At 47.8% G+C, this 14,532-nt stretch overlaps 3 protein-coding genes across 3 annotated transcripts; 1 reads left to right on the plus strand and 2 right to left on the minus strand.

Annotated features, from left to right (window-relative positions):
* Positions 1-977: 977 nt before the first annotated feature.
* CLAFUR5_01242 (V-type proton ATPase subunit B) lies at positions 978-2,772 on the minus strand (the record flags this gene model as incomplete). Its single annotated transcript, XM_047900390.1, has 5 exons — positions 978-1,522; positions 1,575-2,346; positions 2,398-2,453; positions 2,520-2,604; positions 2,671-2,772. 5 exons carry the CDS (start codon positions 2,770-2,772, stop codon positions 978-980), a joined length of 1,560 nt encoding a protein of 519 aa, XP_047757049.1.
* Positions 2,773-3,327: 555 nt separating this feature from the next.
* On the minus strand, positions 3,328-4,544 carry CLAFUR5_01243 (Alpha-ketoglutarate-dependent sulfonate dioxygenase; the record flags this gene model as incomplete). The annotated part of the gene is made up of 2 exons (XM_047900391.1): positions 3,328-3,852; positions 3,909-4,544. The coding sequence occupies 2 exons, from the start codon at positions 4,542-4,544 to the stop codon at positions 3,328-3,330; spliced, it is 1,161 nt and encodes a 386-aa protein (XP_047757048.1).
* Positions 4,545-5,486: 942 nt separating this feature from the next.
* CLAFUR5_01244 (uncharacterized protein) lies at positions 5,487-7,549 on the plus strand (the record flags this gene model as incomplete). The annotated part of the gene is made up of 7 exons (XM_047900392.1): positions 5,487-5,723; positions 5,772-6,089; positions 6,184-6,359; positions 6,459-6,819; positions 7,017-7,079; positions 7,185-7,292; positions 7,346-7,549. The coding sequence occupies 7 exons, from the start codon at positions 5,487-5,489 to the stop codon at positions 7,547-7,549; spliced, it is 1,467 nt and encodes a 488-aa protein (XP_047757047.1).
* Positions 7,550-14,532: the final 6,983 nt, after the last annotated feature.

The raw sequence follows: 14,532 nt of genomic DNA on the forward strand, positions 1-14,532 counted from the left end.
TGCTGGGACCCACGTTGATAGCGTCATATGCAACGACCACACTTCCGGAGTACACCGACGCCGACACCACCCTTTGCAAAAGATTGTGAAAGAAAAGACACCGCGTGGAACGTACGCCGAGCCGTTGCTTGGGCGATGCTCTTGACGATGCCAATTCCGACTTGGCCGCGCTTGACTCGGCAATGTGGCGGAACATACAGTACATGCAAGGTCGCTCATGGGCGGCGACACGTGACGGTAGCCTTCGATGGCTCTCCAACAAATTGCATGTGTGCACTATGCAGGAGGATTCAAGGAAATGCTTCTTGCCTCATTGGGAATTCAGTGCTCTTCACGGCGCTATTCTCGATCGGCGTACTGGTAGGAAGACTCATATCTGGCAATGCGCGTGCTGGGTGTGTAGAGCTAGAATGTAAGCAGCACTCACGAATGAACGATATCGCGAACCGTTCATCGACTCACCAACTGCGTTGTATCACCATCCTGCGACCAACGGAAACCCGGGCGCAGCCAAACCAATCTTCCACAACGTCGTGTCCATCACCACTCCCCCATACAACTACTCCTACCATGCTGTTCCAGCTGCCTTCCTCTTCGGCTTCATACCGCATGGCTACGGTCTCACGCGTCTCATGATCGCGACCAGGAACGCAATGTCCATTGCCATGCCGCGAACAAACCTCGATACATGGAGAGGCCAACTTCCGGCAGAAAGGGTGTGCTGGATCGGGTGTCTGGCTGATGCGACATACCACGATGGGTCAAGCATACTTCTCTCCTGCTTTCACGGAGTGATGCTGCAGCACTTGCACATTCAATGCAGAGGTGATGATGTACCGTCGTAGCTTTGAGTCAGAGCGAATGGCTTTGAAGCAAGCTCAAGCATGAAGGATCAGGTACATTAGGGATGCATCTCGCTATGCGCCTGGTGCCGATATACCTGAACAAAAGTACAAAAACAACTTGACCTTCCTTCTCTATGCATCGATAAGATTCTGCTCGCCGTTCTGCTGCTCGCCATTTTGCTTCGGCTGATCCTCCTCCGAGTTATCTTGCGTGTCCTTGTTGCCCTTCTTTGACTGCCTCTGGTAGTACTGGTCCAGGACCTTCTTTGGAATACGGTTGAGCAACTCCTTGGGGTAGATTCGGAGCAATTCCCATGCTTGGTCCAGGCCGTCGAAGATGTCTCGCTTCTCGTATGCACCTTGCGAGATGTATGTCTTCTCGAATTTCTCGAGGAACTCAAGAGAAAGCTTGTCTTCGTTGGAGAGTGCTTCCTCTCCAACGACTGCTTTCATGCTAGCAGCGTCGCGACCGATGGCGTACTTGGCGTAAAGTTGATTGGAGACATCCGAGTGATCTTTTCGTGTGTGGCCTTCACCGATGGCGGATTTCATCAGTCGGGATAGCGAGGGCAGCACGTTGATAGGTGGGTAAACACCCTTGTTGTACAGAGGTCGGTCAACGAAGATTTGACCCTCCGTGATATAGCCAGTAAGATCGGGAATGGGATGAGTGATGTCTGTCACATATATTAGCGTGCTTTAAAAACGATTGAGGAGGATGGGACTGACCCTCGTTCGGCATGGTCAGGATGGGGATTTGTGTGATGGAGCCGTTTCGTCCTTGCACTCGGCCAGCACGCTCGTAGATGGTGGACAAATCAGTGTACATGTAACCTGGATATCCACGGCGACCTGGCACTTCTTCTCGTGCTGCAGACACCTCACGAAGCGCATCGCAGTATGAAGAGAGATCTGTGAGGATAACCAAGACGTGCTTCTCCAATTGGTACGCGTAGTATTCCGCTGTCGTAAGAGCAAGACGTGGTGTGATGATGCGCTCGATGGTCGGGTCGTTGGCCAGATTCAGGAAGAGGGACACACGCTCCATACTGCCGTTCTCTTCGAAGTCCTTGGTGAAAAACCGGGCAGTCTCCAAGTTGACACCCATGGCACCGAAAACGATGGAGAAATTGTCTTCGTGGCCATCGTGTGTTCCCTTGTTCGTGACACCTTGCTGAGCAGCTTGGTTGACCAGTCCAGCCTGTCTACAGATCTGAGCAGCAATTTCGTTGTGGGGCAGACCAGCGGAAGAGAATATGGGAATCTTCTGACCACGGGCGATGGAGTTCATGGTATCGATGGCCGAGATTCCGGTCATAATCATCTCCTCTGGGTACACACGGTTGTATGGGTTGATCGGAGAGCCGTTGATGTCGAGGTAGTCCTCGGCCAGCACCTTGGGTCCCTTGTCGATAGCTCGTCCAGATCCATCGAAGATGCGACCAAGCATGTCTTCCGAGACTCCCAGCTTCAGGTTGTGGCCAGTGAACTCTACTCTTGTCTACGCCATGTCAGTGCCTGTGCGAAGCACCCACCTATGGCAGAACCATACCTTCTTGACATCGATACCAGAAGTGCCCTCGAAGACTTGCACGACAGCACGGTTGCCTGTATGTCCGGTTCAGTACCGCGCGGAGAGCGGGCGATGTCGCTGTATTATGGATTGAGACCTACCTCTTGCCTCGAGCACCTGTCCTGATCTTTCTGTGCCATCGGGCAGCGTCAACGAGACAATCTCGTTGAATCGAGGGAATTTGACCTGTGTTGCCTCTGTTCAGCCCATTGCCCTGCCTGTGCATGGCCAGATCATTGGCTAGTGACGCACATTCTCCAAGATGACCAGAGGGCCGTTGACACCCCCAATGGTGTTGTAGCGTATGCGAGGTGTCACGCTCATCATCCGCGGATCTGCCTCCTCGGGAGCCATTGCTTCGTCTCCGTCTCCGTCTGCTGACGAAAGTGTGCAGTGGCTCGACGTCGGTGCGGTCGTGCGGATCGGTGTGCTATCGGTGGAGGAGCCTGCTCGAGTCTAGAAGGGTCAAGGGAGAGGATACCTGAAGGTATCGTTGCGGGCAAGGCGGTGTCGTTGGTCTGGCGATCGCAGTGAAGCTGGTGCTGTGCTAGACGAGGTGTGCAGCTAACATTGAAGCTTGCCCTGGTGGACAGCTCACCTGGCACCTGGCAAGCCACACACGTGCCGTCATTGAAGAACCTCCGCCACGATTCTCCCGGTCTACCCGTACAATGCATCTACATGTTCCTCAACCATTATGCATCTTCAACATAGCACCATCTCGACACAATCAAAGCATCACGACCTCCTCAAACCCATCTGATTGTGGGTGTTTCTGGCATACACATAGTGCATCCCGAATCGAACGTGTTGGTACAGATGTGGAAGTTGAAACGAGCAAACTACATTCTGAAGTCGTTGCTGCGTTATACTAATTCTTGAAAGAAAATGCTCCGTCGTTTTCTCCATCTATCCCTCAAAGGGCGTTTCGAAAGGTCGCTCAGCTTGTGGTGTCAATCGGGCGAGGTGGCGACGTTGACCATCCTGCCAGTCAAGGATGGCTGAGTGGGCCGTCACTCTGTTGTCCCATACGATGACCGTGTTCGGCTCCCACTTCATACGCGCCTGGAAATCAGCACCGAGCGCGATGTGGTCGAACAGGAACTTCAGCAGGAAATCGCTTTCTTCTTTCTTGTAGTTAATGATATGTTTTGTGAACTGTGGATTAACAAAAAGCGCTTTCTCGCCCGTTACTGGATGCGTTCTCACGAGAGGATGCACGTTGGACACGGGATCACGACGGACGACGGACCCGCGTGCCAACGCGGCCGCTGCTTGCTGGTGGCCAGAGTGAACGGCTTTCAGCCCATGGAGGCGTCGCTGGAATTCAGGAGAGAGCCGCCTGTAGGCCTCCGCCATATTTGCGAAGAGCGTATCGCCTCCTGATGTTGGTCCATCGAGCAGGTAGAGAAATGTGGTGCCTGGTGGCTGGATCTACTCTGGAGTCAGCGCATGCCCAGCACTATCCTTGAAAATATCACAACATATACCTCATACGTAACATCGGAGTGCCAGGTGATCGAATTCGTCCGCTCCTGGAAATAGTCGGCAGCAGTGGTGTCGCTTGCGCTCCTATGCACCAGATGGACCTTTGGAAATCCTTTGGGCGCTCCGGACGCCGGGTGGATGTGCGAAGGACCGTAATACTCAGCGAACTCCAACGCGTCTTGGATCGGCAGATCAGCAAAGTCCTGGTCTCTGAATGCCACGACCTTGCGCTCTGCCACGAAGCGCGCGAGCTCATCCTTCCCGGCATTGTTGAGTTTACTGAGCTGGATACCTGTCACCTCAGCACCAATGTTGGCTGTCAGTTCCTTGACACTGACAGCGCCGCCAGTCAACAGATTCGGGAAAGATGGATCAGCGTCCTTGCCATGTTCGACTGCATCAAATGGCTCCAGCGCAGGCCACTTGTAATCGTCCCAGTATGGCAAATAGTTTGGGTACTTCGCAGGCGCGTGATTTTCCGTACCATACAGCTCAACGTCGTACTTGGTGGTGGCAGCACCCTGTTGGAACGCCTCCTTGTACTGTGCGCCCTGACGCTTGTCTTTAGACCAGGCTTCCTCGGCCGATTTGTCGAGTGATCTGTCCGCCACTGGGACCTCGATAAGTGCTGGAGCCATCTTCGAAGCTAAGAGTATAGTTGCAATGTCTTATTCACGATCATATCAAGAAGTAGAAGGAAGAGATGGTGTTGAAGTTAAGAGACACGAACCACGGATACTGTAACAAAGGTGCTTCTGACGACGTATATACTCAAGATAGCGTTATCCCGGCATCGGACCCGTCGTCAAGATCACGCTCGGCAGTCCTCGCCTTTAAGCCAGTGTACTTTGCAACAATGCAGAGACCGTGCGAATTGGTCGTGGCGAATGGCTCTGCAACGCTGACCCCAAACAATGCCGAGCATCCCAAGTGGGGTAGACTGCATGGAACAGAGCCATGATCGCAAAACCAACGTGGACGACACCCGGCTGGTCGCCTCTTATGATGCTCGGCTTGTCGTATCGAGCAGAATGTTGCATCGTTGGGCCAACAATTATTGTGGTGAAGAGAGACGCGAGGAGCAGCAATGATGTGATAGCACGCAATGACCTAGATCCATCTGGCTACCTTGTTGGCTGCTAACCTATGCCAATAGCAGCACGTGATCCGCCCAACGATTCACGTGCTGTGGACTGTCAGTGCAATCTTGGAGACGAGTTGTTCACTTGCCGTGGCACCGACGCGTTTTGCTTGTTGCAGTGGGTCGTCTTTGCATTGCGAACGACCCTTGTTGCGGCAAGTTCATCATGACCAGGTCCATTGATGCGACGATTTTCCTTGCTGTATGGATATCGATCCCAGTGTTCGGACAAGAGCTTGACCTTGCTTAAAGCCATGTCAAGCCATGGCGAAATGGGACGGCCATCTCTCAGTCGATCAAATATCATTCTCAGTCGATCAAATATCATCCTTCAGCCTCGTTGGCGCTCCTTGGGAATATCTTGTACCACGTCCTTTCCATCCGGTCGCTAGGCGAACGAAGCTGTGGTGTTCCGGAGCATCAAAACGCTGTGTTGAGTATGGGCACTCAGAGTGAGGTCTCGTCTAGTCCGGATCGTGTGCAAGGAGATCTCAAAGCATTTCCCGAGGCCGTGATTACAGAACCCAGCTTCTTCCAGAGAGCAGGCGGCAAGACTTTCGAAATCGAGTCGCTTGCTTCGTACCACAAGCCCATCGACGAGTCGTATGAAGGATACCACAGATATGATCCCGACTTCCAATGGGAGGGAAAGGAGGAGAAGCGGGTTGTTCGTCGGGTACGTGGTTGTGCCTTTACACAAAGGCCTGGGCTGATCGAAACACAGATCGACTACCGGATCTGTTCCTGGGTCTGCTTGATGTTCTTTGCGCTTCAGCTGGACAGAGGCAATATCTCGCAAGCTTTGAGTGATAACATGCTCGAAGACCTTGGCATCTCGACGAACGCTTACAATACCGGGCAGACCATATTTTATCTCAACTTCCTCTTTGCCGAACTACCCTCGCAGCTCATCTCGAAGAAGATTGGACCGGACAATTGGATCCCAATCCAGATGGTGTCGTGGTCGCTGGTCGCAAGCATGCAGGCGTGTCTATCGGGTCGCAGTTCTTTCTGGGCATGCCGTGCTCTTCTCGGTCTCATCGTAAGTCGAAGACGATGTCATGCCTTGCAGACGCAACTCCGTTGATTTGCGCCCTTGTTTCTCGGGGCATGGCCGCTAACATGACAACATCTAGGAAGGTGGTTTCATCCCCGACAACATCCTCTACTTGAGCTACTTCTACACTGGACGAGAGCTTCCGAGAAGGTTGTCTTTCTTCTGGGTTGCCTTTCAGCGCACCAGCATTGTCTCTGCGTTCTTGGCATTCGGTATCCTGCACATGTGGGGCATTAACGGCATGGCTGGTTGGCGGTAAGCGAATATTCTTTGGATGCGTGACGACCTGAGTATGCTGACTGGCCACAGTTAGCTGGCTGTTCGCACTTGAGGGCACCTTGACTGGCGTGATAGGGATCGTCTCTTACTTCTACCTCCCACCTTCGCCAACCCAAACGGCGTCTCGCTTCCGTCTCGCTTCCGTGGCAAGGAAGGCTGGTTCAGCGAAAGAGAGGAAAAGATTATGGTTAACAGAGTCCTCCGCGATGATCCCAGTAAGGGTGACATGCACAACAGACAAGAGCTCAACCTCGGCATGTTGTGGCAATGCCTCAAGGACTACCACATGTGGCCGATATATCTGATCGGACTCTCTTGGATGATTCCTGCGGTGCCAATGAACAATTACTTGACCTTACAGCTGAAGAGTGTTGGCTTTGGGACCTTTGAGACGAATCTCTTGACGATTCCAGCTTATGTGATCTTGATTATGAATGTTCTCTTCTTCACCTGGCTCTCGGAGAAGTTGAAATGGTGGGCTCTGCCATTGATTATCGCACTCGAGGTTGGTAAAGGCATCGTCTGTGGAAGCAATGCTTGTGCCTGGCTCCCTGCTTGTGCTTGCTGCTGAGCCATTGCCGTGTGCTTCTCGAATATGGCCAATGATTTTTGTGATGGGTGCTGCCTGTGAAGCGCAGTCCTTGGGTGGCATGGATCCTCAGTTGCTTGGTATTCGCGATGCCGTACTTCCACGCTGTACTTGTTGCCATCACCAGGCAAGTAACGAGTGTGAGGCGTACATTTTGAGACGAGCGGCCCCAGATAGGGCGTCGACCGAGACATTACTGCGTGCTTCTCGAGTCTGGCTCACTCTCCTCTAGCAGAAACGCAGGTTCGGTGCGGACGCGGACGGTGGCTTCGGCAATTTACAACATGACCGTGCAGGCATCCAACATAATCGGCTCAAACGTCAGTGCAGAGTGATCAAGCCTGGCAAGAAAAGTTAGCTGACGACCTGCCAGATCTACAGGACTCCCGACAAGCCTACCTACTATACAGGTAACAAGGTCCTTATCGGAATTATATGCTATAACATAGCACTCTTCGTTGGCGCCAAGTTCTCCTGTGTGAATGAAAACAAGAAGAGAGACGCGATTTGGTCCGCCATGTCGAAGGAGCAGAAGGAAGGTCGTGTTTACAAGGAGGACAAACCCACTTTCCCCTAAACCCGGGCCGAGGAGGAGCCGCATTGTAGTATCTCTTATAGTAAACAATCTTTCCGGTCCTACTTACCTTTCTTACCTTACTATCGCTACTATCATTAAATAAAGCCGTAATATCTACTATATAGGCCGATCCTAGGTATTATTTACCTACTACTACCTTCTTATCTATCTACTACGCTTCTAAGCTCTTAATTTACGCGTTTCTACGCTGGTCGAGCCCTCTGATTCGCTTTACCTATTAATAGAGGTATTGCCTAAAAGGTAAGTAGCTCCTCTAAAGAAAGAGGTAGTTAAAGAGCCGTAAAGTTAATACCTTATAGCCGTAGCTACTACTTAAATTACTACTAAACCTTAGTAGTATATTGACGTATTACTATACTTTCGTAACTACTAGTAAATAGCGTCTTATATTAAGGCCGTAAAGGTATTAGTAGTATTACCTTACGCCTTAGCTTATTAATTATCTATTTAATAACTAGCCTTATAGTAAGCTATAAGTTAGTAAGCTACTTATCTATTATCTTTTAACACGTTAGCTTATCTAGCTCCTTTAATATGTCTTCGAGGGTATAGTGACGCTTCTTTATATTAAAGAGCTGGTCCTTTATCTCGAGAGCCCGGTAGATACTACTAGAATCGTTATTTATAGCGTATTAAATAGCGACTCTCTCTAACGTACTTTACTACCGAGCGGGCTATATTACCGAGCGGGCCACTTTTACTAAGAACTGTACCACTTCTATAGATATAGCTATATAACCACTCAATAATCGCCTTATATATTACTCTTGCCCTATCGAATATTGCTCCCTATATAGATGCCGTAGATATATATCTTAGTAATACCTACTTAACGAATTGAAAAATGGCGACGACGACGGCAGTAGACGACCGAGAGCAAGGGGGAGACGAGTGGAGGACGCTCTGCAAGAAGGCGGAAGAGATGGTAGCGGCAAAAGAAGGGAGGTTTCCGGAGAGAGCACTAAAAGGAGTAATAAGCGAACTGCTCGGGGGACTAAAGGCGCTCAAACGACAAACAAGCACTACGATCAACATGGCAATCGAGGCAGCAACACGAAACGTAAGAAACAACCCTTAAAGAGACCCGAGACAGACCTAGGGCCTAACGACCTAGGCAACAATCGCGAGCCAACCTACCCCCCCCTTAAAGCATAGTACTACGAGTCTATATTACGGACTAGAAAGAGAAGGAAGAGATAGGAAAGATGACCGGGAGGGAAATAGTCGAGAAGATCGGAGTAAAGGGAATAGTAGGGGCAAGGGCAGATAACAAAGGGGTCAAGCTGTTTATAGCACACGTATAGGACAAGAAGGCCCTCGAAATAAACAAGGAGTGGACACTAAAGATCGGGAGCACAGCGAAAGTCTCCTATTAATAGTATATAGTAATTACGTATAGGGTCCTACAAACCTTTAATATATAAAGGGATACACCAAACCTCTAGAGGCAAAACTAGGTAACAGCACTAGGACTACAGATCACAAAGACAGCGTGGGTCAAGAAGAAGATAGAGGAGGGCAAGAGGGCCTCCTCGCTAATCTTATAGGTTGTAATACTAGAGCAAGCGAACAAGGTCTTAGACTAAGGGTTGTACTAGGACTTTAAGAGGCTAGATGTAGAAATCTATTAGAGCAACTATAGAATCCTTCAATGTTTTAACTGTCAACAGTACGGACATATTGCCCCAAAGTGTAGCAAAGCTATACTAGTCTGCTTACACTGTACTAGTGATCACGCGACCTAAGAGTGCTAAAAACGGAAGGAGGACACAAGATGCGTAGTATATAGGAGAAAACACCCGGTATAGTCAAACCAATGCCTAGTTAGACTATTAGCCTAGTAGAGAGCGCGGGAAGCAAGGGTAACAACACTAACTAGGTTCCTAGTAGGTGAACAGAAACAACTAGAGAGAACCACCTACCCGAATAAGAGACCCCGGCTATAAGAGGAGCTACAAATAGTGCTAGTAATAGGGAGACTAACGTTCTTGTACAAGGCAGCGCAGAGCAATAGACAAATAAGAATCAACTAAATGATAGGGAGCCAACCCCAAAGGGAAGAACAGGAGGAGGGACGGGAAAACTAATAGTAAGACTAATAGCAAGACCAAACGGACCTAGACACAAACATGTCCTAATGCCTTACACTAATAGACTATCAATCATTTAGTATAATGTGAACAGAAGCAAAGACAAGGTCCAAAGGAGCTTTCTACAAGCCTTAGACCCGGAGGAACACCACATTATAGTAATATAGGAACTATAGATCAACCCACACTCTAGGATTCTATTAACTGTACGAGACCCGAGATACCACGTAGTAATAAACAGAACCGAGGGAGTCCCACGAACTTGTATCTATGTCAGTAAGAAGGTACTAGTAGAGGACTAGCAGGCCTGGCCGAGAACCGATAGGGATATCACTACAGTGTAGCTCAAAACAACTTAAGGCCAAGTCCTAATCTATAGCGTATACAACCCACCTCTAGAGTCCAGAAGCAGCACATAACTACACACGCTAGGAAGGCTCCCGGAAGCAATGGACTAACAAAACCACAACATCGTAATAGGAGATTTCAACCTCTACTACCTAAAGTAGGGATCGGACTTCACCCTAGTACACCACTTCTTAGTAGGGAGGCTCATTAGTTAGATAGAAACAGCCTAAATGGACTTGATCACGCCAAAGGGAACAGAAACTTAGGCTAGAAACAATAGTTCTAGTACGCTAGACCTATACTTTATGTCCTACGCCTTAACACGACGGGTAGAAAGCTACACAGTCAATGACTAACTAGAGTCCTTATTAGACCACTATCCAATCCAAACCGATATCCAACTCATAGTTAAGGAGGAGAGGGAACCTAAGAGGAGGCTCTGCTAGAAGTAGGCCGAGTAGACACTAGTACAGTAGCGGCTAGAAGGCGAACTAGAACAGGTGAACATTAACAATATACACATAACGGAGGGGATTGACTAAGCAGTAGAGTAGCTAATAGAAGCTATACAAAGGGCAGCCTAGGCCTATATACCTAAGAAGAGATGGTCGCTATACTAGAAGCTATACTGGACACTAGAGTACATAGCCAAAGTCAAGGAGGTAAGGAGAGTAAGAAGGAGATAGGAGCAACGACGTACCTAAGCAAACTAGGAAGCCTATAATAACGCGTATAAAGTAAAGAAGGCGTAGATCAGAAGAGACAAGACGTAGGAGTGGAGGTTAACTATAGGGATAATTATAGAACACCCGGAACAAATCTAGAGACTAGTAGAATAGGCTAGGAAACTAGACGAGGAACGAAACTCCCCGCCCTAGTTTCCCTTAATATAGGACTAAGACGGGGAAACGGAAACCACTCCGATAGGGAAAGCGAAAGCATTCGTAGACTACTTCTTCGGGACTTAGGTAGAGGCAGACCTAAGTAACATCCTAGGAACACAAATTCCTCCGCTAAGGGAGGCTAACTAGCAAGTGTCTACTATAGAGATCGGAAACATTATCAAGAAATTGAAGGGTAACAAAGCCCTAGGCCTAGACAAGATCCCTAACTGTTACCTAAAAGCTAGTAGTAGCCTTATTACTCTAGTGCTTACGCCAATCTTTACCTAGTATATAAAGCAGGGGTATTACCTAAAGGCCTTTAGGTAATCACTGACTTACGTCCTAAGGAAACCCTAAAAGGAAGACTATACTAAGTTGAAGTCATATAGACCAATTGCGTTACTGAACATACTAGGGAAGCTCCTAGAGAAGGTCGTAGCTATAAGGCTCACCGGAATAGTAGAAGAACATAACCTCCTCCCGGCAACGTAAATAGGGGGGAGACAAAAGAGATCTACCCTCACAGTAGTCGAACTAATCATAGAGCAAATCAGACATATCTAGCACTATAGCAATAACAAGGTAGCCTTACTACTTTTACTAGACATATTAGGGGCTTTCGACAATGTGTCCTACGTAAGGCTCCTATATATCCTTAGAATAAAAAGCATCCTAGCCTAGATAGTACACTTTATGTAGTCATTCCTTAAGGACAGAACAACCTAGATCCTCCTAGGGTTCTTTAAAGCCCCGTAGACCCTAATTGCGAACACGGGCATCCTATAGGGCTCTATACTCTCCCTAATTCTGTTCCTCCTCTTTATAGCCGACCTGACCCTACTCCTAGAAATAGCAAACACCTTAGTATCGGGGTTCGTAGATAACACAAATATCCTAGCGTAGTCGGGGTCTATAGAGGAAAACTGCGCACTCCTAGAGGAGAGACATAGACAATACGAAAAGTGGGCAAGAGAGCATAGGGCAAAATTCGTACCGGACAAGTACTAACTTATCCATTTTAGTAAGGTAAAGACAAAACACAACTTAGTAGCACTAGTAAAAATCCAGGGGTTCGAGACCTATCCTACAAGGGAACTTAGAGTCCTTAGGATATAGCTAGACCCGAAACTTAGCTAGGGACCATAAGTGAAGAAGGCGTAAGCGAGAGCGGACACTAATAGACAATCAATCGAGAGACTCACTACGTTAACCTAGGGGGCGACCTTTATAAAGGCCTAGACTATGTACAAGGCCATTATCAAGCCCGTAATGCTATATAGAGCAGCAATTTAGGTAGCGGAAAAACACATCCCAAAGAGAATTGAGGACCCCCTTAACAGAGCGTAGGCAGCCTACCTAAAGAGAGTACTAGGGGTATACAAGTCAACCCCTTATAGGACAATAGAAATGGAATTAGGTACAGCCCCTATTAGGGAGTACCTCTAGGGCATGAGGTGTTAATACGCAGAGAAGACATTAGCATACCTAGCCTAGGGAACTATCTAAGCAGCTACTTAAAGGATAAGAACCTAGTAGGAGAGGAGGAGAAGACCTAACCGGCTACATATAATCCTATAGAAGGAAGTAGACCTAAAAACATCATAGGAAATCCTAGTAGCCCTTGAACAGAGAGAAGCTCTGAGGGAGCAAGCTAACACAGGGGACAAAGGGAAAAAGAAGCAAAGCCAAGCAGAAAGGATCGTAGGTCACCTATAGGAAACGCGTTAGAACCAAAAACCGGTAAGGCTAGGAGCCCTACTAGCGGCCAGGACCTTCGGGAGGTATAACTACCTTATCTACAAAGACCTAAAGAGGGCGGAAGCAAGCATAGCTATCTAGATTCGCTCTGAGTACATTAGGCTAAGAGCATACTTGTACTAAAGAAGAGTCCTAGGATACGATTCCAAACGTTGCCCCTGTAGCTACCTATCCCAAAACCCGGAGCACATAGTGCTGAACTGTACTAAGTGGGTAAAAGGGAGAAGCTAGTAGAGGGCGAAGGCAAGAGACAGGCAATACCAGGCCATCATCCAGGACAGACAAGATATAAGGAGAGTGACAAGATGGATCCTTAACGAGGACTACCTAGAGCAATTCTCCCTAGTAGTAGAAACGGAAAGGTGGATAGAGAGGAGGGAGAGAGAGAGAAGAGCCGGGGAAACAGAAGGGAGAAAGGGAATCGAGAGGAGGACATCACTAGGGTTGCGGGCAAGGTAGTTATAGAGTAACAACTATAACACTAGCGTACCCTGAAGGAAGGAGAACGAAAGGACAAGACAGGAAAGAACGAGGAGGGCAAAGACGAGGAGGTTTTCATCCGTTAATCGGGTTTCCTACCTACACAAATAGACCTAAATAGCGAGAGACCTATATAGGCCATAGGGCACTAAAACAGGCGAATGAATAATCTATCTATCTATCTATATAACCACTATTATAGCGTATATTGTCTTTAAACGAGGCTAAACTGACCTTAGCTATCTAAGCTATAAAACGCGACGCGACAATTATAAATCGACTTGGTATAAAGGTATACGACGCGTCTCGAACTATACTAGGGTATCGATTGAATAGACGACCTCCTCGGGGTGACTACGAGCCTATTTCGAAGAAGCTTATAGAGCTAGAAGAGAGGGTGATACTTAAGTATATACTCGAGCTAGATCTTAGAGGTTTCCCGCTATTAAAGGCTAGTATACGAGTAATAGCCGATTCATTACTATAAGAGAAGGGTCTTAAGCCCGCTAGTCTTAATTAGACAGACAGGTTTATTAGGCGGTATCGTAAGCTAAAGGTTCGTATAATACGTAGATACGATCGTTAGCGAGCCCTAATAGAAGATCTAGATGTTATCGAGAAGTAGTTCTTACTTATACGTAATATAAAGGAGAAGTATAGTATCCTTAACTAGGACACCTATAACTTCGACGAGATAGGGTTTATAATAGGTATTATTACGTCTTAGAGCGTCGTTACGGGTTTAGAAAGACGTAGTAGAAAGAGGAAGGTCGTTTAATAGGGTAATAGAGAGGGAGTAGAGAGAAAGTGTATTAGATAGCTCTTATACGAAGCGAGATTAGTAAGCTACGTAAGTCTAACGAGGCCCTTATATAGCGGAAAGTACGAAAGCGCAAGTACATTTAGTCTAGAGGGTCTCTAACCTTCGATAAGGCGTCGTAATTCATACCTCTAGAGGATACTAGGAGGTAGGAAGTAAGTAGAGAGTTGCTAGATAGTATTTGGCTAGTACTAAGGCTACGACGCTATAAGCGATATAGCGAGTCGGGGTATAACGTACGTACCTATTAAGTAGACTCGCTAGATAGCGAAGAATCTAAAGAAGAATTGTCCTCCTAGTAACGATTCTATAGGATGTCGTCGTGTTAAGATACCGTCGTAATCAAAGTAGAAGTAGTATAGTTCTTAGTAAAAGTAGCCCGCTCGGTAGTATAGCCCGCTCGGTAGTAAAGCACGTTATACTAAAGTATATATTAAGATGTAGCATCTCAAAGGGAGTTAACAATTAGGAAGTGATCTAGTAGCCTAAGGTATCTACGATAACTTAGCTTATAGGGAGATACCTTCTCTCCCCTTTAGCTTAGATAGACATCTAATATAATTAATATATGAGTTCCTAATA

This window comes from Fulvia fulva, chromosome 1 (genome assembly GCF_020509005.1).
Source record: "Fulvia fulva chromosome 1, complete sequence".
Lineage (NCBI taxonomy): Eukaryota > Fungi > Ascomycota > Dothideomycetes > Mycosphaerellales > Mycosphaerellaceae > Fulvia > Fulvia fulva.